The sequence below is a fragment of the Aythya marila genome (assembly GCF_965140915.1).
Source record: "Aythya marila genome assembly, chromosome: Z".
Classification (NCBI taxonomy): domain Eukaryota; kingdom Metazoa; phylum Chordata; class Aves; order Anseriformes; family Anatidae; genus Aythya; species Aythya marila.
Genome location: NC_139080.1, coordinates 24,522,285 through 24,547,362, shown reverse-complemented (window position 1 = coordinate 24,547,362; position 25,078 = coordinate 24,522,285). Strand labels below are relative to the sequence as shown.

General features: G+C 39.8%; 1 protein-coding gene across 2 annotated transcripts in view; it reads left to right on the top strand.

Moving 5' to 3' along the window:
• Positions 1 to 1,359: 1,359 nt before the first annotated feature.
• The window catches only part of JMY (junction mediating and regulatory protein, p53 cofactor), a 73,978-nt gene continuing 50,259 nt past the window's right edge, over positions 1,360 to 25,078 (top strand). For both annotated transcript variants that reach the window (XM_082783575.1, XM_082783574.1), the window contains exons 1-2: positions 1,360 to 2,489; positions 21,050 to 21,223. In XM_082783575.1, the coding sequence (XP_082639701.1) occupies positions 1,695 to 2,489; positions 21,050 to 21,223 (969 nt within the window). In that variant the 5' untranslated portion in view covers positions 1,360 to 1,694. The remainder of the gene's footprint in view (positions 2,490 to 21,049; positions 21,224 to 25,078) is intronic.

Genomic DNA, 25,078 nt, shown 5'->3' with positions numbered 1-25,078 from the left:
TTACAGCAACAGAAAAAAATGTTGTTCTCCAAGATGTAAAGCACACCCGTTTATGGTCCTTTCCTGTGGCTGCTGAGCCATCATTTCCTTCTTTTTCCTAACAGCTGTGACTTTTGGTATTTGAGATGTAACCATGAGTCTCCTGAATACACGAGGTTTCTGAGTTAATGACCTGAGAATGTTTGGATTGTCAGAGGCTCTCCCCAAATACTTGAGCCTCCAAGGACAGGATGCTAGTCAATACCTTAACTTTAGAAAAAAGCAGTGATGGTGACTCACTCTGTTTCTCTGGCAAGCTCAACTAGAAATGTTTTATTCCCGTGGTGCTTCTTAAATTTACAGAGGAACAACAGCATCACAGATGAGCCAATGCATACTATGTTATTTTTGATTAAACTATTTTTGGAGCTCTATCATTAAGACTTTTTTTTTTTTTTTCATTTATACAAAGCGAAATGGAGTACCCTAAAGGACAACAAGAAACGGACCACGGGCCTTAAAATTGCATTTGATTAATCATTCCTTTCAGACTTGAGCTGTCCCTGCTGGCTTCCTGTAACCTTCGACGTGCTCTGCAATACACTTGGAAAACTCCGCGAGGTTTCCACGCTGCCAATTCCTAAGTAGGACAGGCCAACACAAGCACAGAACGCCGTGCCTCGGCGCAATCGGTTAGCTCCGTTTAAAGGCACAGAATTGCCCGAGACAGCTACTGCAGAACATGCCCTCCTCCCCAGGGCTCCCTGCAGCCGCTGCGGGGCACGCTCGATAAGGGCCTTTCAGCTATTCCGCTTCAACCTCTGGTCACGACGAAGCACGTAAAGCTGACGAGGCGACGTGCACCTCCGCGGTAACCACGCAGACAAAAAAAAAGGCTTGGTGGAGCGGGAAGAGCAGGAAACAAGCTGAAAAAAAAAAAAAAAAAAAGAGAGAGAAAAAAACAACAAACAAACAAACAAACAAAACTCTGCCAAGGGCTTTGGGGAGGGCACGGGGGGGGCGGGGAGCTGCTGAGGCCGGTACCGGCATGGGCGGAGCCGTGAGGGGGGACCCGTGAGGCGCCCGCCCCCAACGGCCGCCAACGGCCGCCAACGGCCCGGCACGCGCCCGCCCCGGCATGCCCCGCGCACCGCGTCCGAGGGCCGGGGTGAGCGCGAGGGGCGGGGTGGAGGAGGGGGCGGGGCGGAGGGCGGGGCGGCCAGCCAATGGCGGGAGGTCCCGCCGCGGGTGGGCGGGGCCGGCGCCGAGTTGCCGCAGCGCCGCCGCCGCCGCTTGTAAACAGAGCCCTCGGCCCACGTGACGCGGCGGTACCTGCGCGGCGGGCGGCGGGCGGGCGGGCATTGTCCGCCGGCAGCGCGGCGCGGCGGGCGGGCGGGAGGAGGGCGCTGCGCCAGCACCGCGCGACGCTGCCTCACCTCACCTTAACCCAACCCCCCCCGCACCCCCTCATCCTTCCTCCTCCTCCTGCTGCTCTTCCTCCTCCTCCTCCTCGCCGTCCTCCCTCCCTCCCTCCCCCGCCCCGCCGCTGCGGCCCCCCGGAGCGCCCGCCCTAAGATGGCTGATGGTGGGCGGTGAGGCGCCGCGCGGGGCTGCGGGCCGGCCGGCGAGAAGCGGGGGCGGCTGAGGCGCGGCACAGCCCGGCGGAGCACGGCACGGCCCCGGGTCCGGGTCCGGGTCCGCGCAGCAGCAGCGCCATGTCCGCCTTCGCGCTGGAGGAGACGCTGGAGGCCGACTGGGTGGCCGTGAGGCCGCACGCCTTCCAGGAGCGCGAGAAGCACAAGTTCGTCTTCATCGTAGCCTGGAACGAGATCGAGGGCAAGTTCGCCATCACCTGCCACAACCGCACGGCGCAGCGGCAGCGCAGCGGCTCCCGCGACGTGCGGCGGGCCGGGGCCGGGGCCGAGGCCGAGGCCGGGGCCGGGGCCGGGGCCGCCCCCAAGGCGCTGCGCAGGGGCCCGGCCTGCGGCGCCGACCCCCCCGTGCCGGCCCGGGGCTCGCTGCGTGCCCGCAGGCCGGCGGTGGAGGACATCGAGGTGCTGGAGCTGGGCCGGGAGGAGGCGGCCGGCTCGCTGTCGCTGTCGTCGTCGCCGCCGGTGTCCGAGCCGGCCGCTGGCGACGCGGAGCCGGCGGGGGAGGAGTGCAGCTGGGCCGGGCTGTTCTCCTTCCAGGACCTGCGGGCCGTGCACCAGCAGCTGTGCTCGGTGAACTCGGAGCTGGAGCCCTACCTGCCCGCCTTCCCCGAGGAGCCCTCCGGCATGTGGACGGTGCTGTTCGGGGCCCCCGAGCTGTCCGAGCAGGAGATGGACGCGCTCTGCTACAAGCTGCAGGTCTACTTGGTGCACTGCCTGGACACCTGCGGCTGGAAGATCCTCTCGCAGGTGCTCTTCACCGAGACGGACGACCCCGAAGAGTACTATGAGAGCCTGAGCGAGCTGCGGCAGAAGGGGTACGAGGAGGTGCTGCAGCGGGCCCGCAGGCGGATCCAGGAGGTGAGGCTGCTGCGCTCGGTCCCGGTCTCTGTGCCTTTTCCTTACGCTCTGACATCTTCTGTAGTTGTTCTCCCCAGCTACTCCTCCCCGCCTCTGTAGAACTGATCGAGCCATGAGAGAGACACACACAAAAACAAACAAACAAACGAAAAAAACAGGAAAACTATCTAGTTGGTTTTTTTGTTTGTTTGCTTGTTTTTTGATGCTTTGAGAATCTCAGTAAGAAACCAGGACTTAACCTTTCCAAGGGGTCTAGGGCCAGGATTTAAGAATGTGTAGATTCCTCGCGCTATCTCAGCATGGTTCCCTACTTTACTCTGTGCGATCAAATGTTCACAAATGTCTACAAGAATCTTCAGGACTTGGCAGTGTCTTGCTGCCAGATTCTTGTTGTTGCGTTGCTTTGCAGCAGGATGTGTTGGAGTCTGAATTCTCCTGTTTAATAGGAGCAGCAACATGTGGTGTTTATTTTGACAGTACAATTTAGGCACTCGAGGCCAAAAAAGCTCTAGGTTTTTACAGGCTCTGGGTGCTGAATCTGGTATTTCAAGTGAGATGATGTCTTCTGGTGGAATTGGCATAAATACAACTTTTGTTCGTTCTTGGTTGGGATTTCAAAAAGAAAGCTATCTAATCTCAGCGAGGATTTACTGCGTTGACATTGCTGGAGTCTGACAGGTCTTGGATGTTTCAGGACTTGAGTGTTTCAGGATGTTTCATCCCGCTTCCCCATACCCATACTCTGTTTAGACAGAAGCAGTTGAGAAGGTTGATTCCATTAACTTCTTACATCAATGTGTAAGATTTTTTTCACATACTTGTGTGCTGAGTTGTATGAGGACCCAGACTTTCCCAGTAAAAAAAAAAAAAAAAAAAAAAAAACGTTTACATTTGTTTTTATGCTCCTGTGGCCTTGGATCAGGATGCACCCAGAGTACATCTACGTGTGACTGTGGATGAATCAGGTTATGGAATCTGGGGTTTTTGCAAACGCTCTCTAAACTTTGTTGTATCACTGTAAATCAAGTTGGGTTGCTTCAGCTGCCCCCTTATATTCTTCCAGGATTGCGTGTTCAAAAATGTGTGATGGTGAATTTTTTTTTTTTTTTTCCCTGATGGAGTATGAGCATATGTGCTTGCTGTCTGTTTTGATGGCATAGCTTTGGGTCTTTGTAGGATTCTGTCTCAGCTTTTCCATAGTGACTGAAGCTACAGAGTACGAGAAAACTGTTGTCAGCGATGAAATCACGATAAGGGCATCTCAGTGTAGCATTTTCAGGTACAAGCTTATTTCCAAACTGTAACATTAGGATATGTCATGGGAAAACAAAAAGGAAGAAAAAACACAAATAGCTATTGAAAGGGAAGAATTCAACCTCATTAATTTTTCTGTACTACAGGTAATTTGTCTAATAGTGTTCTGCAGTGGTCTTAGTCCAGAGAATGTGAAAGCGTATCATTGTCTACTTCTTTCTTTGGATACATGAATGCTTGGTTGTATGTACTTAAATTAATTTGGCCCTCAGCTGAGCAGTTTTTGGTCAGGACGAGAGAAGTTCCTGTTAAACATCGAGTTTTGGAACTGGCTATTGAACTAAGCGCGTAGTGCTTCTGAAGAAACACTGATTCAGAATTACTGTGCAAGAACTATTTATTTGTTTCTTGAAGAATTTCAACTTCTGTTTTGTTAGGACCAATGCTATGGTCAAAAATTAAATCAGGTATTAGTAGGCAATGAAAGCTTTATCATAGTCAACCCACCGTTCTCTGTTAACATTGAGAACTTGGAGGAGTCAAAATGGCAGAATGTATTTGTGCATTTGACTACAGTACAACCTTCCTTTCCAATGGCAAACAATCCTAGCATGCCTCAAGTCAGTACAGCTGTACTTCTGTCACTGTTCATGATCTAAATCGATCCTTCTTTAATTAAAGGTAGTTCATCTTTAAGAAAAGAAACCAATTGAATGACCTGCTTGACCCTTTTGGCTCTCAGGTTTCTCTTTCCCTTACCTGTTAGTGGTTTGTATGGTCCATAATGTCTTCCTTTCAGGCAAATACTGATGTTGCTTGTCATTGAATTCTAAGCGAATGAAGCAGTGGGTGATGGGTACCGCCAGGTATTTCTGAAGGAAAGGTTTTTCATACTTTCAAGCAGAACCTACTGAATCAATGCTTTGTCTCTCATTTTAATTTACTTTTCCATCTGTACTTGAAGCCTGCCTGTTAGCTGTTCGGAATGTTGGTTTCCGGCAATTTTAAACAATTTTACCTCTCTTAAGAGAACTTCTGAGGAGAAGGGGAAGGACTTGGCACTGGCAACTGAAATAGTATGAAGGAGCATAATAAGTATAGAGGGTTTTCATGCATGTAGAGTTGTGTAAAATACAAGTTTAGAACTCCAAGATTTTGGCTTAACTTTTTAAGATATACAGGAAATAATTATAAAACCCAGAAGTGTATCTTTATCCAGGACAGTTATTCTCTGTGCAGTTACAGTATTATTTAAGAAGTGCTTGTAGTTTCTGTTGATCATGGTCTTTGGGGTGGAGAAGCAAAGAGAGCAACAAAACCTCTCATGCTCATTGTTTCAGCATCCCCTATTTGGCCATTTGTTGCTTTCCGTAAGTTACACACAAGCAAGTTTATTTTCACAGCAGTTAATAATTGTTGCTTTTTGTAATAGGCATTTTTATCATTGTCTCAATTATAAAACTTTAATAGGCCAGAAGAATGTTACAAGTAAAAACAGATCCAAGATGAGAAAGCTCCTCTGCAAGTATTTCTATATGACATGAAATTAATTTCTTCTGCATAATTTGCAGTTTAAAATTAGCACGTCTTTTATTAAAACACACAACAATTCTGGAATAATTTAGAAACAGTAAATTTATGCTACAGTGAAGCTATGTTACAGTAAATACGTGTATCTAAAAGAATACATGTGAGTGTAGTAGTATCTAAGATGGTATTGTATCTCTGCTTTGTTGGCAAAAGGTTGAATGTAGTCACAGTATTACTGGATAAAAACTGCAGTTATTAAAAACTATGGTTAAGGCGATTTGTTAGCATAGTCATGCCAACAAACGCATTTTTTCTATGGTTATCTTTTTACTTGCTCCTGCATAGCAAGTTGTGAACATGGGAACCCTGTCTTTACATTTCACGCTTAGTTCAGCATCTTTGAATTAGTGGTACAAATGAATCTCTCTTTTTCCTTAGAGTTTTAATTGCTATAGCATCATGAAATTTGGCAGGTAATAGTCAATAGCTATTGACTACTGAGTGCTAGTTATAAGACTAGTCACAGACTTGCTTTTGTTTTGCTGCTTCTCTAGGAATTCTTGTGTCTGTAGGCAGACTCTTGAAAGACTACTTTGCGTATCTGTTTTCTGTGTGTTCTTCTGAGTTCTTTTAATATAAGAGCTCAGAAAAAAAACTCTTAGTAGTTGATTAAACTCTAAAGAAATTCTGAGAACCTTATTTTCAGCGGCTAACTTAAGAATGCCTTGGGAGTGGCAGTGTCCTTGCCCTGTATAGTGGAATATCTTACTAAGCACCAGAGTAGCCCTGCAAATTTTTATGTTGGTTGGCTTAGTTTCCTTTTGACTCAAAGGGTTAGAAAGGTTACGAAAAAATAATGTCCAAGTCATTTACATGTTTTGTTATACTAACAACTTCTTTATAAGAAGATTTTTTTTTGACAGAAAGCTGTTTTGCTATTTTCTTTCAAATTAGTGTATATATATATAATTTTTGAAGATACTTTTGCACAGCTTTAGTAGGGGAACATTGTTTTCAATGAGTGAAACGTGACTGTCAAATCACACAGATGAGTAAGTATTGGCTCACGTGTAAATCAAAGGATCTCACGTGCTTTCCAAAGGCACTGTCAAATATTTTTATTTACAAGAAAAAAATGTAAATAGTATCCATAGGTTATTGTTTTGTTATTCTGATATTTCAGTGAAAAATAATAGTTGCGGTAGTCTTAGTAATTTGTCTTTATTTTCTTGCTTCTGACCATGTGTGTTCAGTTCTAAAGTAAGTGTATATATGGTAGGTAGTGAGGCACTCTATGAAAAATTAAAGTTTTCCAGAGGTGAGGTGACCTCTCCCTATTCAGTGATCTACTCCTAAGCACAATGTGATTTAAAGAGAGACTTTGACATCAAGGTGTTAAATAATCCAAGAGTAATACAAAACAGTACAAAAAAGTATTCAGTGATGCAAAAATTAGATACTAGCAGTGGTGTTCCCTTCAAAACCGGTGAAACATCTCTATGCAAGAGGCAAAGAATCCTGGATGTTAACTACAACAGCTAGATCTAGAAGACACACAAGGTGTTTCATGACGGAACAGAACACCAGTTCAAATTTAAACTAGGGTGCGCGGAAGATTAAAATACGATATACTGTAGATTATTGTTACTATTATTACTTCTCTATCTCTGTTGAAATTAATAGAGCAGGGTTAATTATTAATTACTGCTCAGCAATAGTCTATGGCATTCTGGAAATCCAAGCTTATTTCTGTTTGAAAGCTGCTTTCATGCACTCATCAGTTGTAGTGGTTAACACTTGTTTGTGGTGCAACTACTTTAATTCACTCCTAAATGCTCTGTAAATAAGCTGTCTAACCAATGTACTGCTACGATAAGTTAATAGTAACCAAAATATAATATGGCAGCAGCTGTAGGGCATGCTCTATAGAACAGGTAAGTAGTCTTCACCTTCCTAAGAAACAGTTGCGTGGTAATAGTACTCTGCCTAGTACTTCTGTCGTTGCCGAACCAAAGACTTTTTTTTCCCCTCAGTGTTAAACCTTGCCAGCCATCATCTTTTTTATGTATCTAATCTGCAATTGGAGCTATTAGCAGTTAGGTTTGGTTGTTACAAACTAGTCCTCAGTTACTAAATATTTTAAAGGCCTGGCATTTTAGTGGTTGGAAGTTCATACCTGACTCATTCTGCAAGCATCAAACACTGGTGAGGATACCATGACACATTTTCAGATAAGCAGAATGAAGCATGGAGAGGTTGCCACACTTTTCTGTGAATAATAAAAATTTAAGTCACGCTTAGAATGAATTCTGTGAATGTAAATAAATGTTACAAGTTAACCACTTTATGATGGGATACCACTGAAAGGCAGGGAGCTGACGTAGAGAAGGCTGTATCATTTGAGATGCTCGGTCCTCGTTGCGGCAAGGATAAATAAATACTGTAACAACTTAATCATATGGTGGACGTAAAATTGCTGAAAGTCAAAGCTATTATTGCATACCATTGTAAAACGCATGCTTTAAATTGGCTTCTAGGAATTTAGCATTTAGGGGACATTGACATTACCACAGTCTTCGCTTATCTTAAGCCTGTGAGTTAAACCCTTCCAAGTACTACGCAAAATAACTGTTTACCTTTTAATTGGAGATCTTTTATCTCTCATCCTTCTGTTGGATATCTTCCTGACTAAATGTTTATTTTTTTTTTTTCTAGTGCCCTTCCATTTTACTTCTCTTTCATAGGTAGCAGCAACTTGCTTTTGATTGCTTATGACTTGCAATTGCAGGTTAATTAAAGTTTTGGGTGGTAGGTTTGTTTTTGTCAATGCTTTGACAAAGACTACTTTGTCAAGACTACTGTGTTGTCTCTTTTTCCAGTCTGAGTTTGATACTTCTGGATTTGAAATAATATCTTTTTTTTTCCCTTTTGTAATTCACTTATGGCATGCACATGTAGATAAACTTAATGTGTTTTTCTAGTTTTGCCTTGCTAGTGTGACAAGAGCTAGCTGAAGGTGATGAATACTGCTACTGTATCTGAAAACAGTAGAGAACGTTTAAAACAATACACATTTCTTCAAGATGTATAAATGATATGTGCACAAAGAAAAGGACTTCTGCTTGGAAAGTTCGGTTTCCCTTGACAGAATGCAAGTACAACATGAAAAATAAAAGTACATTCTATAGAGTATAGCAATACCGATCAGGATGACCCTTAATCAGTAAGCATAGGCTTAATATTTAGAAACTGAACACAGCAGTTTGCCATTCTTATAGTTTTCTGCCCTATCAAAATACCTGGGAGAAATGCAATGTATGCTCTGTTTAACAGTCTGAACACAGGTTGAGGAATCATTTTTGGCTTGTAGTTGAGGAAGTATTCTAATGAAGAGTTTATTTTAGAGATAGACTTTACTTTTAAAAGTTGTTGCCTAGTAGGCAGGTGTAGCATTTTCATGTGCTGGAGTACTTTGACAAGGTGGGCACAACCTATGTGATAAACACTCTGAAACCCATTATGCTCTAGGCAATTCACAGCCTACCTTATTTCTTAGCTTTTAGATACTGTGTTGGGTTGTTTTTTCTTCATATTTACATTATCTTCTTGCATATTTTCCCCCATTTTACCATTTAGCAATACCGTTTACCATTTTTTAGCATTACTTTCCTTCTCATTCCTGAACTGAATGTCCTCCAGGCCTTCAAGTCAATGCCTTTTAATACTGCTTTCAATATCCAGTAACTTTTTTCTTCTCAGTTTCTTGCTGTGGTAATATAACACAGGTTGGCTTAGAATTGGAAAGCAGATTCTTTCTAATCATTGCACCCTCTTACATTTCTTTCTGTAAGACACAGCTTACTAGTAGATGGTCTTTGAGGTTTATGTTGTACTTTATAAACATGATATAGCTTCCACAGAGCTTAAAAAGTCACTCTAAAGCCTTATATTTCAGAAATGGCCAAATCTACCATTTTTCTTCTTTTGGGAGGTGAATTTTTGATCTTAATAGAAACAAATCCTTGTAGTCCACCATGAAACTGCTGTTACTGAAAAGAACTTCAGATAAAGTGGGGACCTGGTGAAACTAAAGATACATATATAAAACTCTTCTTTCAGGAGATGAAAGCTTACCTGTAAGGGGTATGTTGGGGAGAGAAAGAAGACAGGCAGAACGAAAGGGAAGGGAAGGAGAATAAATAAAGGTTTTCTGAAGATACATTTTAACTAACTCAGTTATATTACGTATATATCTGCCCTGTTGCTCAGAATGCTATCTGCTAGATAGCAGTAGAGTAAGGTTGCACCTGTTGATTTAGCAGTTGAGAGTATCTTCTAAATAAGCTCTATCCTCCTCTTCCTCCTGTATTTTCTCCAAAGAAGAATCAACGATTAAGATTTCTTTCTACTAATTCTGCTATGGTTGATAGTGTAATGCCACTAAGTACTTTTTTGTTTTTTTTTAGTACCATGCAAAACCAGGAGAAGCAAATGAGCATGTATTGCACTCAGCAGAGGAACCTGCAGCACCTAGAACATTAGTCTAGGTGCAGTGTTGGGCAACTAGAGTGCTCAGAAGTTGCCAGTAACATAACACATGTTACATTGCATCCTCCCTGTATCCTAGAAAGCAAATGAACAGAAAGGTAGCTAAAATAAATAAATTTAATTTTCAAAAACTTGTCACAAGTTGTTAATTTACCTTGTAATAAAAGCATGAAAGTAAGGTATTCTGCTGTTGTAAACCTTCTGCTATGTTAAAAGTGGAGTGTGCAGTTGTTTTGTCCTGCTCTGTCAGTGGTCAGCATGATAGTGCTCTGGGGAAGGGCTAACATACAAGGCCAACAGAATCTGTAGGTTTAACCATGTTATATATACACCAATCTAGATGGTTTTGAGAAAGGGTGCCAGTATACACTGGAACAATTTACTTGAACTAGTCATATGTTTTGCATAGTACTAACATCACTATAACCATTCAGAGCAAAGATCTTGGATAGTTCATTGAAAATCCTCCTCTAAGTGCAATGCTGTTTAATAGCAAACAGGCAAGAATGTTTGAGGAATGGTAATGAAAGAATTCTTGAGCCCTTAAAAGAAGTAATAATATGATCTCATCAGAAATCTGATGTTGATATCTGCTAGAGTATGGGTTAGTCTCTAAGAATAATTGTTGAAGCCCATGCAAAACTTGATATGAGATCCTAAAGTCTAGAAAATAGTCCAGATTTTTTGGACAGGAGAATGGATGATTTCATAATATCTTCCAGTCATAAATTGCATAAATTAACAGGGGAAATGTGTTTTTGTTTTAATTAGTTCAGTGTTGAAACTTGCCCAATTCCCATCTTCTGAAGAATTTGGGCCTGAAATATAAATCCAAGCCATTATAAGTTTGCCTGAAGACTCCATGAAGAACTTTGAAACAAAGTGCTAGATTTTAACTTGCAACATTTCCACAAATGTCTTCTTGTTTTGTAGCTCTTACTTTTCAGCTATGTACATTACTCCTAATAACTTCTTACTAGTGGCACATTTGTGCAGTTTGGATTTTACCTTTTGCTTACGTCCTTCAGCTATAGCAGCCAGAAAGGTGTTTCAATGTGATGACAGCTTCCTAGGCAAACTAGTTTTTGAAAATCTTCATCTGGAGCTATTGAGAGTAGATATAAATAAATTTCTGCTGTTTAACTACCAATGACTGGTTGCAAAAATTTTGGCATAGGTTGTTTTAAATTAAAAAACCTTTTACTGGTAAGTTCCTATCTTTGGGTTTCCTTTTAATCTTTTTTTTTATGGTATTTGTGTAGTAAAACTATGGATTTTTTTTAATGTATAGGGCAGACAAACAATCACAACAATTTGAATGCTTAGTAAGCATTTCTGTGTTTGCTGTTCTTTTTGTCAATTCAGTAGCCCATTTTATTGTTTCTTTTTCCAGTTCTGAAAATTGTTATTTTTTGTGCTACTGTTACAATACTTTTCCAACTGGATTTATTTACTTTTGAAAAACGTTGCTATTGCTCAACTAACGTTAACTAAAATGAGTTGTAGAGCAACTTTTCACATGAGTCTACAAAACCCAAATTGTTGCAGTTTGCTTCTGTAAGGAAGTTATTTTGCCTTTGGAATAGCACAATATTTGTTTATAATTATGATGTCAGAATTTCAAACTGAACCCTTTGTCACTTCAGAGAAGTAAAATTCAGGAAAATATCCATACATGGCAGGACTTCTAAAAATCAGCAGATGTGGAAGAGTTTAGTTAATAGGTAAATTGTATGCATTATTTCAACTGTTTTATCATGCTGATTTATCACACATGTATTTTATTTCTTTGTGACATTTAATACATATACCCATATATATTTAATACATACATAATTTCTTTATGAAAACAGGACTAAATCCAGCCCAACTGGGTAACACTGCAGGATACAGGTCTATGATCACCTGATATTAAATTGCTCTCTCCTTAAATGTTATGCTGCTACAGAGGTGAGATAATAGCTTACTATTTGTGTGGTATTTGTTGCTAGAGCAGGAGGAAAAATAGCATGCATGATACAGTGTTTCAGGAGTTTCTTCATACCACAGCCTTTTATTAGTAGCAGTGGACTGTAATAGTGGACTGGATGTTGTATTTTACTTCTAGAAGCTTTAAAAATAGGGTGTAGTCATGTGTAAACCTGTTCCTTTCTTAGGCCTGACTTTATCTGTCTTTCTGTGATTTTACTGTTGTATAAGGTGCTGCAGAGTTAGAAGCAGTATTGAACTACACGAGCCCTGCGAAGCTACACAAAGGGCCATTTCAGTTACACGTCATCTGTTGTCCAAGGTTTAAAGGTGGCTAATCCACCACCCTGCTGAAGAACTGGACATGCTGTAATGCATCTCTTACTGATGCTGAAGGTGGGGGTGGGTGGGATCCTCCTGCAGCTTTGTGTGCCTTCCTGTTCTGCATCTCTGTCCTTGATGATTCAGTGCAGCGTAAAACTCAGTAAATTCATCCAAGGGAATTAGCTCTTTGCCTGGTGCTTAGTTAGCTTGTTGAAGACGTGACAAAGGTAGTGCAAAGGAGGAATGGTGCACCTGAGAGGAGAAAAACGTGGAGCCAAGGTGGAGCTGGAAGAAGAGGGGTGGGAAGTGGGATGTACTTTCAGTAAGAGCAAGCTCACCTCAGCTTTAAAAAGTAAATTCAGGCTTACTGGTGCCTGGAACCTGTTGTCATAATGCTTTACTGTCTTTGCATTAGATTAAAAAGCCTAACATTAGGCAAATACCTGATTAGTATCAGGCATTTGAGAATATCTGCTGCCATGACAAATGTATTGTAAGATTGGTAAGAGTACTAATCCTTTACTGAATACGTGGGTCCCATGAGTTGACTTCAGCGTGACGATGATAATATACTTGTTGTTCCCATCAAATTCTCACATTTGTTTTTCTAGAAGAGTATTTGTTGTTTAGCAGAGTGGGTGTTTCGTTTGTATCCTGTGTGTATCCTGACATTGCAAACCTTACACAGAGAAAGTGTTTTTTAGAGTAGTGTCGTAATACTTTGTCAATTAAATGTACTCACTGTATGCGAGTATTAGTTGGAGATGGCTGTCAGTTTTGACACTCTTGAATATGTTTTTCTGATGAATAGCGTAGTTCAGAAGCACAGAAAAAGAGGACCAAAAGGACCAAAAATTAATGTATTTTGTGTCACAGCATGAACATGTCTTTAATGTATGTTCTAAATCTTTTTTTTTTTTTTTTTTTGATCGGATTACTGCAGAAAAAGTTACTTAGAACTCATTAGGACATGAATAAAAAACCAGCTCTTTGCCAAGCCTTCAGGGTGAGGTGTTGCCTAGAAGTTTTTTGTTCAAAGTTACCATGTTCCAACTAATCAGTGATTCATTACTGACTTTATCTTTTAGTTATTTTACCCCTTTCCAAGGGGAAGGAGTCCCAGAGTACCATATTAACTTTGAAATAAGGTAACTATTAGATGCCCCTAAGGGGTCTGTCCTGGAACCAGTACAGTTGAACATCCTTACCCATGATACATACAATGGGATTGAGTGCATCCTCAGCAAGCTTGCATATGACACCAAGCTGTGTGGTGCAGTCAATACACCAAAAGGAAGGGATGTCTTCCAGAGCGACCTGGAGCAGGCTGGAGAAGTGGGCCCATGTGATCCTAATCAGGTTCAAGAAGGCAAAGTGCAAGGTGCTGCACCTGGGTCGGGACAATCCTAGACATGAGCACAGACTAGAAGACATCATTGAGAGCAGCCCTGCAGAGAAAGACCTGGGGTTTCTGGTGGACAAAAAGCTAGACATGAGCCAGCAGTGCGTGCTTGCAGCCCAGAAGGCCAACTGTGACTGGGCTGCACCAACTGAGGGGTGGGCAGCAGGTGGAGGGAGGTGGTTGTGCCCCTCTGCTCTGCCCTTGTGAGGCCCCACCTGGAGTGCTGCATCCACATCTGGGGCCCCCAGCACAAGAAGGATGTGGGGCTGTTAGAGCAGGTCCAGAGGAGGGCCACAAGGATGATCAGAGGGCTGGAGCACCTCTCCTGCACGCTGCGATTGCTGGGACTGTTCAGCCTGGAGAAGAGAAGTCTCAAGGGTGAAGGCTCCAGGGTGACCTTATCACAGCTTTCCAATACTTAAAGGTGGCTTATAAAAAAGGTGGAGAGCAACTTTTTGGTCAGATAATGACAGGACAAGGGGGAATGGTTTTAAACTATAAGAGGGGAGGTTTAGATGAGAAGTGAAGAGAAAATTCTTCACTCAGAGGGTGGTGAGGCACCAGAACAGGCTGCCCAGAGAAGCTGTGGATGCCCCATCCCTGGAGGTGCTCAAGGCCAGGCTGGATGGGGCTCTGGGCAACCTGGTCTGGTGGGAGGTGTCCCTGCCCATGGCAGGGGGCTGGAACAGCATGGTCCTTAAGGTTCCTTCCAACCTGAGCCACTTTATGTAGGGAATTTGTACCTTTGCTATTCCAAGTAATACACTAAATTCAAATAAATAGCTGGCTTTTAGGGGCATTCATTTGGCATGTAGCATGATTTAAAAGAGCTACAGCTACGTCATAAAGTATGGTAGAGTGATCAGAGATGTACCATTTCTATGTCATCTTAAAACAAAAGCAACTTTACCACACTGTTACACATATCTGTGTCTTGTTCACAGAAAAGGAGATGTGTAGTTTTCACTTGTTGACATCTCCCTGTCGAGCTTTTAGAAGAGATCTAGCATGCCATACTTTGTTGTCAGAGCTGGCAGCTCTAAGTCTGAGCCATGTGATACTCCCATGAGTTATGTATACAGAGTTCTGCTGAGATTTCTATTTAGGATTTTGGGTGGGAGGAGAGAAATGGCATTGTTCAGTAATGTTGCATACATGGAAATAAAGTTTTGGCTCACTTCACTGCATTAAAATACTACTTCATTTTTTTCTTACCCAGTAATTGAGTACTTTTTCTTTTCTGCTGACTTGTTTTACAGGTAGTACATTGAAATGAGGTGCATTTTTGGCAGGCAGTGTAAATGAACTTGACAAAAATAATTTTTACTATCCCAGGAGCTGTTAATCTGAACATAAATGAAAATAAGTGTTACAACTGAAAAGAGGTCAAGATCACCAGTCAGCACTATGCTGGTCTTAGTCTTAGCCTTCTGGTTGGCTGTCTGCATTTAGGTACTTTAGGTGGTAAAAGACTGTTTTAAACAGGGTTTAAAGAGGATTTAATCGAGTAACTCACCCTATGTGAGCAGTTCTTCACAGCCCTAAAAAGAGAAGTGTGAAACATGTTATGAAAGTATTCCTTTTTGTATCTTGGGTTTTAAAGAACCTGTTTTACTTCTCAAAACCTTTTTGTTGCTGTTTTTTCTTGATGTTGTATGTGTTGCTGTTTGTTTCTTAGAATAGCTGTGAAGTTTGATAAACTTGTTTGTGTGTGTTTGGTTTGATTGTTTTAACTGGCTCAGTCCTTCTATAAACAGCCATTCAGAAACTCCTCCCCAAAATTCAGACAATAACCTTTGCTACACATTGGCATAGACTTGGTATCCCCTATCTTCAAAAGCCTGTTCGAAAAAACTGGACCTTTTGGTCCACTCAGTAGGTAGAGGATTGCTTTATGTACTAATTATAAACTCTGTGATTTCCAAATAAGTTTAATATGTAACTAACTCGTTTGTATCTTTTAATTTTGAGACTGGAAAGATGTAGTGCTGCTTCAAACACTTCTCATTCTGAGCAGTAGTACCTGGCTTATTTATAGTGTCCTGTAACTCCGTATCCTCTTAGATGGTTTATATCTCAACATTAAAAAATATCTTAGATCTGGTTTGGAGAGTCAAGCTTTGGTCTGCTTTGACTGAATTTAGCTGTTATAATAATGCAAGTGGTTCTTTCTGTTTTACATACAAAGCCAAGGCTGTTGATGGCAATGCAATCATACAAACAGAAGTAAGGATTGATCTTTTAACGACCGTGGGTGACATTTCATTACAGGAAAATACATTAAGGAGAGAGGAAAGTAGTTTACCTGTAGAACAGATCTCATTTAATTGAGACTCCTACTCATTACCAGGATATGTATGTGTGCATGTCTTGTGCATGTGTTAAGAAGGTGGTTCTTTGTTTAAAGACAGCTTTAGAAGAGAGAACAGCAACAATTTTAAACCTGTTCTAATGTGAGAGCTTGAAGTAAGTTCAGTTGCTGAAATCTTGCATCCCAATTTTATGTACTCCGGAAGTTTTACTTTGTAACTCATTGTCTGGAATTCATCGTAGTCTATTACAACTGTATCAGCAGGTGGATTAGTTCTGGAAGTGGCAAGTAATACTTCCAGGCATTTGAGAACTTAATAGGAGAGTATCACAGAATCATAGAACATCCTGAATTGGAAGGGACCCATAAGGATCACTAAGTCCAACTTCTGGCACCACACAGGTCTACCTAAAAAGTCAGACCTTATGACTAAGAGCACAGTCCAAACACTTCTTAAACTCCAACAGACTTGGTGCCATGACTACTTCTGAGGGGAGCCTGTTCCAGTGCACAACAGCCCTCTCAGTGAAGAGCCTCTTCCTGATGTCCAGCCTGAACCTCCCCTGCCTCAGCCTGACACCATTCCCTCGGGTCCTGTCACTGGGCACTAAAGAGAAGAGATCAGCGCCTGCCCCTCCACTTCCCTCATGAGGAAGCTGTAGACCTCAATGAGGTCTCCCCTCAGCCTCCTCTTTTCCAGGCTGAGTAGTGCATTTCTGTAATTATTATTTCAAAAATATGTAAAAGCTTGGGAAGGGACTGAAAAATACATTGCTTGTTTTAGCTAAAATCAGGTATGTGTCATGCTGTAGAGTTTTTACAAATTCCCAAAACAAAATGGGCATAACGGTGAAGGTTTTGGGAATAACAGCAAAGGAAATGTATGAAAAGGCCCTTCACTGATTAAATGAAGCATTGGATTACACCCCCAACTGGTGGCAACTTACACATAATTGCACTGTCTTCTGTAGGGCTTTTTAAAGCTTTATGGACAAAATGTTTTTTTAATTCTGAAGACAGAAATAATCTTTGTTATATAGTTGAAATATGTGCTGTTAAATTGGGGAGAAAAAAAAGCCTGTTTCCTCTGGCTAGAGTCTATCTGCATAATAGTTGCCTAAAATATATGGATTCATTTAGTTGTGAACAATGTAGCATCTGTGAAACATGATTCTTAAAATAAATGCAGTATTCAATGGGTATTGCACTAGTCAGGCCTGTACAGGATATTACTCTACCCTCCTCCACCCACTTCTTTAAATAATTTAATTTTAAAAAGTTGTGGAAGTCAAAATTTCATACCAAGGCTGTTGAAGCAAATGAATGGTAGCACTGAATGTCTGTGTTGAGAATTAATCATCAGTGGGACATAAAATATGCCACAAAACTTGTTCATGTATTTTATGCTAACAGTTTGCAAACTGCACTGTTCGAAGGTACTGGGTTGGTTTAGGCATTTGGCCAGCTTAGCCAATGTCTCCATCTTTCTGAAAGGTAATGGCTGACTTTTTTGTATTTCTAAAACAGCATATCCTCGAGATACTGCCTGCAAGAAAATTGGAATATACAGAGTTAAACAACTTGTGAGACTGTGGAGGGCCAGGTTTGCCTTATGACATTATTAATTCAGTGGATTCTGTGCTAGACCAGCGTTACTGTTATCTGATAGTCCAAGTACTGCCTGGATGGCAGCCAGCTAAGACAAATGCTTCATCTGCCTTGGATCTTTGACAGGAAATCTTCCACCAGACTGCTTTATGGAGCAGGGTGGGAGAGGTCCTCCATGCAGCTGGCAGCTCCATCCATCTGCGATATTAGTGGCCCCTTTAGGACTGGTAGCAGTAAACCAACCTTCACTCTTCCTTGGGCTTATTAGTCTGTGTCTAGTAGGAGAACCTAAGCTATCAATCTTCTGTTCATACCATGCTGTATCAGTGAAGGGTGTGTTAATCACATCCATTCCAAACAGTGGGACAGAGTAGTTTCAGACTTCCATATTCTCTTAAACATTGCAAATCATAAATGTCAGTTCAAATGCAAGTCATAAATTCTGTGTTGTTTTTCTTTTCGAAAACTGGATCATGTGATACTTCTTCACTCTCTCCTTTCCATCCTGTAGCTTTTAACCCAAGTGGAATTTGAGGCAGCAGTTTTATGGTGTTGACTTGAGAGGATGAAATACAGGCATGCTTTTGAGCTGATTTGCAGCTTTTGTAGAGGAAGTTAATGTTTAGACATTTCCCCTCAAATGCCACCTGACTGCTTTTTATAAGAATGTGTTAATAGGTGGGTGGGTGTAGTGAGGCTATCTGTAACCTGTGCTTACAGTTCAGTAGCTGTGCTACCTGTTTTGAAGAATATCCCTATTTGATAGCTCTTTCAAGTAACCAAATAAGGTCGTGTTTGGTTGTTTCTAAATCAGCTTTGCAGTTCTGTTATGTCTCTTCCAGTAACTGTAGCTTGAATGAAACTGCATCACCATTTTCATTGGAAAAGATCTTCATTAGGCGCAGGAAATGGAAAATGGGGATTCTTGTAGGAAGGAAGAAAGGTTGCTCGACTTTTGTTAATTTCAGAATATATGTATTATGTATAAATAATCTGTCCTCACTTGCATGTGTTTTTAAGAGTTTACTCCCTGGGGGTTCGGTGTCTCTGAAGGAGTTGAGGAGCAACTCTAGGTGTAGGACTGGGGGACCCCAGGAGCAGACCCAGTAAAATTGGACAAGACCCTGATATGATGCCCACTTATTTTTTCTATGTGCATGAACTTCGTGATGCTTCTTGACATTATGAAAACTGTTTCTCATTATGGACGTGATTTTCACTGAACAACCAGCTAATCATAAGTAGATGTATGCTGTTAGTGTCCTGAAAATGTATCCGTGCTATACTGATGATCATAAAATTTAAATGGATCTTCACTTCCTGGCACATTTTCACACTGAATTCTGCAAAGTTGTGACTGTTCCAGAATATCAGAACTTTTAGAAAGACCAAAAGATTGATCTGTGGAGGGAGGGGGAAAAAAAAGTACTGTATTGTATTGTTCTGTTCCTGAAATTAGATTACTTAAGGTTCTCCTTTAAGGGTGATAAGTTTTCTCTAGCTGTTCCTTTTTGTTGCTGTGTAGGATATGTTTTGTATTTGTTTTTTTTTTTTCAGTATGTTGACGGAGATGATTATAGTTTTGGGACTACAGGTAGAGTAGGAAAAGGCTTGAGTATGGCAGCTCTTTTTTGAGGCACTAGAAACATGCTAGAGGAACTGAGGAAGATGTTGGCTTTGCAGACTAAAGGGTTAAAACTGCTAGAGGACTGGAATAATGCATGAAGTCTGTAGAAACTTAGGAGTCAAACCCAAGAGCATCTGGGATGACTTCTGTCCCTACAATTGCAAGCTAAGGCATGCACATTTTGCCCAGAAAGCTCATTAAAATACTGGTTTTACAGACTGCAAGCCACAGAACACTACCCAGTACTTTCAGTGAGAATTCAAACACCACAGAATATTACGCACCGCTGGAAGACAGGAGAAGGGCAGTGTTCCTGTCTTGCACTAGGTAATGAAATTAGTAGGTAGGTGAAATTGCTTAGGGAATACAGCAGATTGCTGCTGAGAAACATCATATCCATTCTGCACCATCTGTCTGAGACCTCTCTTCCGTGACAAGCCTTGCTGAGGGAAAGCTCTTCTTGGCTTGTTGTTTGACAATCACTTTAATGCTGAACATGTAAATAAAGCTACTGCGAGCCTCCTTGAGTTCTGTCTATAATCTTGGCCAATCTTCAGAGCTTCAAAGGAAGTTGAGGTAGTGTTGCAAGGATCTTTAGAAGCAAACTTTACATCACAAAAAAAAAATAAATTAATTCGTTTGGGTAACAAAAGAGCAGATTAATACAAATGTTATGGAACAGAGTAGACACTATGGTAAAATGTCATGTTTTGACATTCTTGGCATACAAATGAACCAGATGCCAAAGGACTGTTGATCAAAGCTTTGGTTTCTAATCTGCAGTTCCCTCTGTATTGTCTTCCAGTAATTACACTTGATACAGCTTGGTATACTGAGAATATTTCATGTAGGTTGAGCATCCAGCTTGACTGAACACAGACAAGATAGGAAATGCTTATTCCATGTTATTCCTAATCTATATTAAGTTTACTTAAACTTGGACTGTGAATATATGCTTTTAAATTGTTGATACAAAGAATTGTTGATACAAAGAGACTGACTTTAAATATCTGAAAGTTGCGTAAGAGGGGCATTAATTTCAGCTAATCTTGTCTCTGCGAACACATCAAGTACTCCACGTGTCTGGATGGATTAGTTTTAGTTAAACATTTGAATATTCTTTCGGAATATTGGAAATGGTAGAAGACTTCCAGCAACATGTGAGGTCTGCCCAGGCCAATGCCCAAAATAGATGCAAAGCAAACATATAAATTGAAAACATACATCATAGCAAATTTGTAGAAACAAATGAATTTTCCACTTCATAAGAACTAAAGGAAGGAATGGACAGAATCTTCAGATATTGTTTTACATGAATTAAGACATAATTCAAATAAAACAAAGTGGTTTTGTTTTGTTACTATTAAAAGCTTCTGATTTCCTTTTTTTGAAGATATCTAATGGAACCTTTGTGGATTTGAACTTCATGGGTAAACTGTCTAGGGTGAAATGCAGATCACTGTTCTGTTTTGTGTAGATTCTTCTTTCTGTCTTGAGCTGCACTGATATAATAAAGCTCTGTGAGTCTAAAGTAAAAAGGAGGTTTAAAAAAAGCAACTAGAAAGCTCAAAATCTGAATTCTGCTTTGAATTCCCTTTCTTTCCCACCACTCCTTCTCCCCACACAACTGGAAGCAGGAAACTTTGTGAAGTAGCATATCTGATGAATACATCGTAGATTGTCTAACACTAAGTTGCTTTTTGTGCTCTTTTTGTGCTAATTTTTACTATCTTCTTGAGATCTTTGGAGAGAAGAAATCAAAAGGAGTGCTTCACATTTTGAGTTAAGATTATCAGAGAAATGACCATACTTAACTGGCTAAATTCAAAATATGGGTGGGGTTTAATACATTTTTTTGTTTGGTATATCAGAGTGGTGACTTTAGTCTATCCTCTTCCCTCATTAGTAAAAATGTTTTTAAAAAATTACCACTTTCAGTAGGAATTTTAAGCATATTAATTAAAATTGATACTTTTTTTTTTGTACAGCTTCTGGAGAAACACAAAAACACAGAAAGCATGGTCGAGCTGCTTGAACTGTATCAGATGGAAGATGAAGCCTACAGTAGTCTTGCAGAAGCTACTACGGAGCTCTACCAGTACTTACTACAACCATTCCGAGATATGAGGGAACTTGCAATGCTTAGAAGACAGCAGATAAAGGTATGGTAAAGGTAACTGAACTTCTCATTAATGGGGAAATTGTGCTTTTTATTTACTGTGTACTAATTAGTTCCCTTACTGTGAATATATGCAGTTACAGTTTCTCCACTAACTGCTGACTGTATATTTCTGGTTGCTATGCTCAGAGAAGTGCTTTTGAAGAGAGAGAACATCTTTGACATATGTAACTAACCATTACTTGTTTAACTTTTGTTTGACTTTCGCCTATTTAGCAATGAGTAACTTAAAAATTTGTGATTACTGGGATACTAATACATAAAATAGAGATGCATGCTGTACAGTCTATATGTATCACTGTTAATTACTTTAAAAGATTCTACAGGCAGCTCCTTTTCATTTAAGTTTTCTGAGAATTTGATAAACCATTAGGAGTCAGTAGTTTCCAATCTTACGTTGTGAAATGCTTAAATGTGGAAGTGTTTGAAAGTAGGAAATTTGTTGTAACACATTATTAATTTAGCTCTTTTTCATAGCCAGCTGAAGAATACTACGTTTGGGTGAAACTGTTTTATGACGCATGTGTTTTACTTAAAAATAATTCCCATCTCTTTAGACTCCTTTCTCATCTTTTAAGTGCTTAACCAAAAGGAACAAATGTCCTCTTCACTGTATTGCAGAAGTACTTTTGATAATCATCTGTTCCTTTGCTGTTTATTAGCCTATAGCCTTCTGAATATTTTTAAATCTATATTATGACATAGGAGCTAAAGTAAGCCCATTTCACGTGATCTGTATTGCAGATGTCAGTTTATCTCAGCTTGGCACCTTACTCAGTTAGCCAAAGTTCATTTTACTTGTTTTGATTCAAAAGATTTTTCTCTGTTTGAGTATAGAATAAGGGAGACAGGCAAGAGGATTTAAGATTCTGAAACTGGTTTTAGTTTGAGCTATTGCTATGTCTAAAAGCAATTTTTTTCCAGAAATTCAGCAATCTGAAACTTTCTCAAAATTTATCAGTGAGATAGTTAATATAAGAATATTTGAACTAAGAATACCTTTTACCAATGAGTGACCAATGTTGTTGTGTAGAGAATTGGGATGAATATTTTTTGGATGTATTATACTGTTGAAAATTATGAACAATACATTTAATAAAAAACCTTCAAATCATGTTGAAATAGCTTCCATTTTATTTGAATTTGTAGAACAGGAAAGGCCTTTTTTTTTTTTTTTTTTTTTTTAAACAAAATTGCTCTTCTTGTCAAAAAAGGAAGAGGTAAACACTGTATTGCATATAGAACATGAATTGAGTCTTTTCTATTTTCAGCTTCATTGATCTCTTGTATTTCAGTTTTAAAGAACTCATTTTTTTCCTTTTTGTGAAATAATAACCTCGGTAAACTAACAAGACATGTTCTGTGGTTTATTACTTTATTTGTACATAGTTGCATCTAATGTACATTAAGTTCTCTTCCTAACTTGGCAATTTGTGAGTTATAAAACTTGGTCATCTGTATTATGTGGTAGAGAAAGATGCCATCTCTTGTTTTTCACTTCATTGTTTGAGAGAAAGCAGTACTTGTATCTATGATGACAAAATATATATTACACTGTGTAGCTAGGGTGGAGGAACTGGTTTATAAATAGAACTTGTGCTTGAGATGGTTTGTGTTAACTTGCTGCATATGTTTTTCTGGAAGGCTTAATAATAGAATAAAGATCCTTAGGTTTCTATAGACCATGATGGCTGGGGTTAGCTCCATTTTTATATATAACAGAAATATTTCTGGCACTTACTACCTCAGTGAGATGGGAACTATGAACATACACTGCCTAAATACTGACAAGGAGAAAGAGTTTAGATGTAGGGCAGGGTAAGGAAGGTAGAGGCTGTGGAATGAGTTAATAATATGAAAACAGTAAGTTACAGGGATAATTATACCTGGATACAAATACCAGTACTTGGTAAAGATTGTCTATGTCTCCTGTAATTCCTATATCTAGTATTTTTGCAGCTGTTCTATGTTGGGTACCTGTCTCTGATTTGTGAGGAAGTTTTATTTTTTTATGAATTTGGAGTTTTTAGTAAGCATTTCAGTTAATTTCATTTTGTCTATTTTCAAAATAAGATTAGGAAGAAAGGAGTTTGTTTACCTATAATCCTTGAGAACAATGTTTATTGTCCTCTCCTTTTGGAGCAAGACATAAAAATTGTCATATATTATCTGGGTATTGAATTTCTACTCTTACTATGGAAATTTAGGTGAGAGAGACGCCTACAAGAGGGAAGTGAGAAACACCAAATTGTGTGCTCAGTGGAGGGTTGTTAGGGTAGGGCACCAGGATTCCCTACAGATTCCTTCTTCGCTTAACATAACAACTTAACATAACACGTAACAAGTTTGTAACGAAGTTAAAGCATTTAGAAACTAAATTGCAGAGTTCGTATTGTACATGAAATCTTTTTATTTTTTTAACTTGTATGTCAGTATCTCAAAGTGTATTTTGTATTTATTGAGCCCAAAGAATGGGTAACTCTGTACAGATGAGGAATCAAAGCTGTAGTTTGAAGCAGACAGTTTAAGCAGCTCCTCACTTAAATATTGCTGAATTGGAAATTTTAATGAAAAAGAGATGACTTAAGTAGTAGAATGACACTCTGGAAAACTGTGTTTGCCAAAATTCTATCATGGGCTTTAGAATAATTTGTCTTAGCTGGTTTTTAAACAGGGCATTTATTTTTTTTTTTCAAGTCTCATATAATATTTTTGAGGGCATGACTTTTTGTGGTGAAGATTTGGAAAACAAAGTTACATAAGGCTCAGAGAGGACACTTAAAGCAGTGCTGATTAAACTATGCCATTTGCGTGGCAATCAGCTCAACCTCATTCTTCTCACTTTCGAAAACAACATTCTCCAGTAGTTACAGACTAGTGACTTACTGACAAGTTAGTGAAAAACATCTCATATAAAAACTATGGTAGTAAGCAGAAAGTGGAAGAAACACTTCAAAGAATGCCTAAGTCTCTTTCAGTATATCTGTAGCTGCAGATGTATTCTTGTATCATCAGAAATCATAGTTAGATGAACTTGGAATTTGGAAAACCTATAGAGCAGGTAATAAATATTAATCTAAGTTCATGCAAGATGGATGGATTTGCAAATAAAGGTAATAAACTGTTGAAAATACTGCTTTCTTGTTTGAGAAACTGGTGTAGTATAGTGTATTATGATGTGATAGCTTTTATAGTTTCAAAGCCTATTTAAGAACCTATTTAAGAAAGGTTATATTCAGTCCCTGATTACATTCTGAGCTATAAATCCTGTAGATTATATAGCTTTTCTTTATATGAAACAATACCAAAATGTTTTGCTTACTTAAAATTAGGGGTTTATGGGCTTTCAGAAAAATACTTCTCTAAACAGGCAATCTGATGGAAGGCAGGCTGGTAAACTGAGCAGTGAGGAGCCTGAACTCTTTTTGTAAGGTTGCTGACTACAAATCATAACAAGTATCTGATCACTTAAATCTGTGAGTGAATGAAATTTAAAACTGCTTGGATATTCAGCTGTAAAAGTGACCAATAAGACTCTTAGAAAATTGTTTGTTTGGATGCCAATCTTCTGGAGAGTGTTGCCTTACAAAAGACAGGATTGGATAACAAAATGACAGATGAAGTTGTTAATGGATGAAAAGTAATGAAGGGTGAAATGAACAGAAAGGAGATGACAACATCCATGCTTGTTTGTATGCACTTAGCTGTAACTCCTGATGAAAAAGTATGACAATTATATCAGGCAGTTCTCTGAAAATGGCTTGCCTTAAGCATTCTTAAAAAAAATGTTTTTTTTTAATTATTAGAGGGGGAAGAAAAAAGAGCATTGCATGGAGAC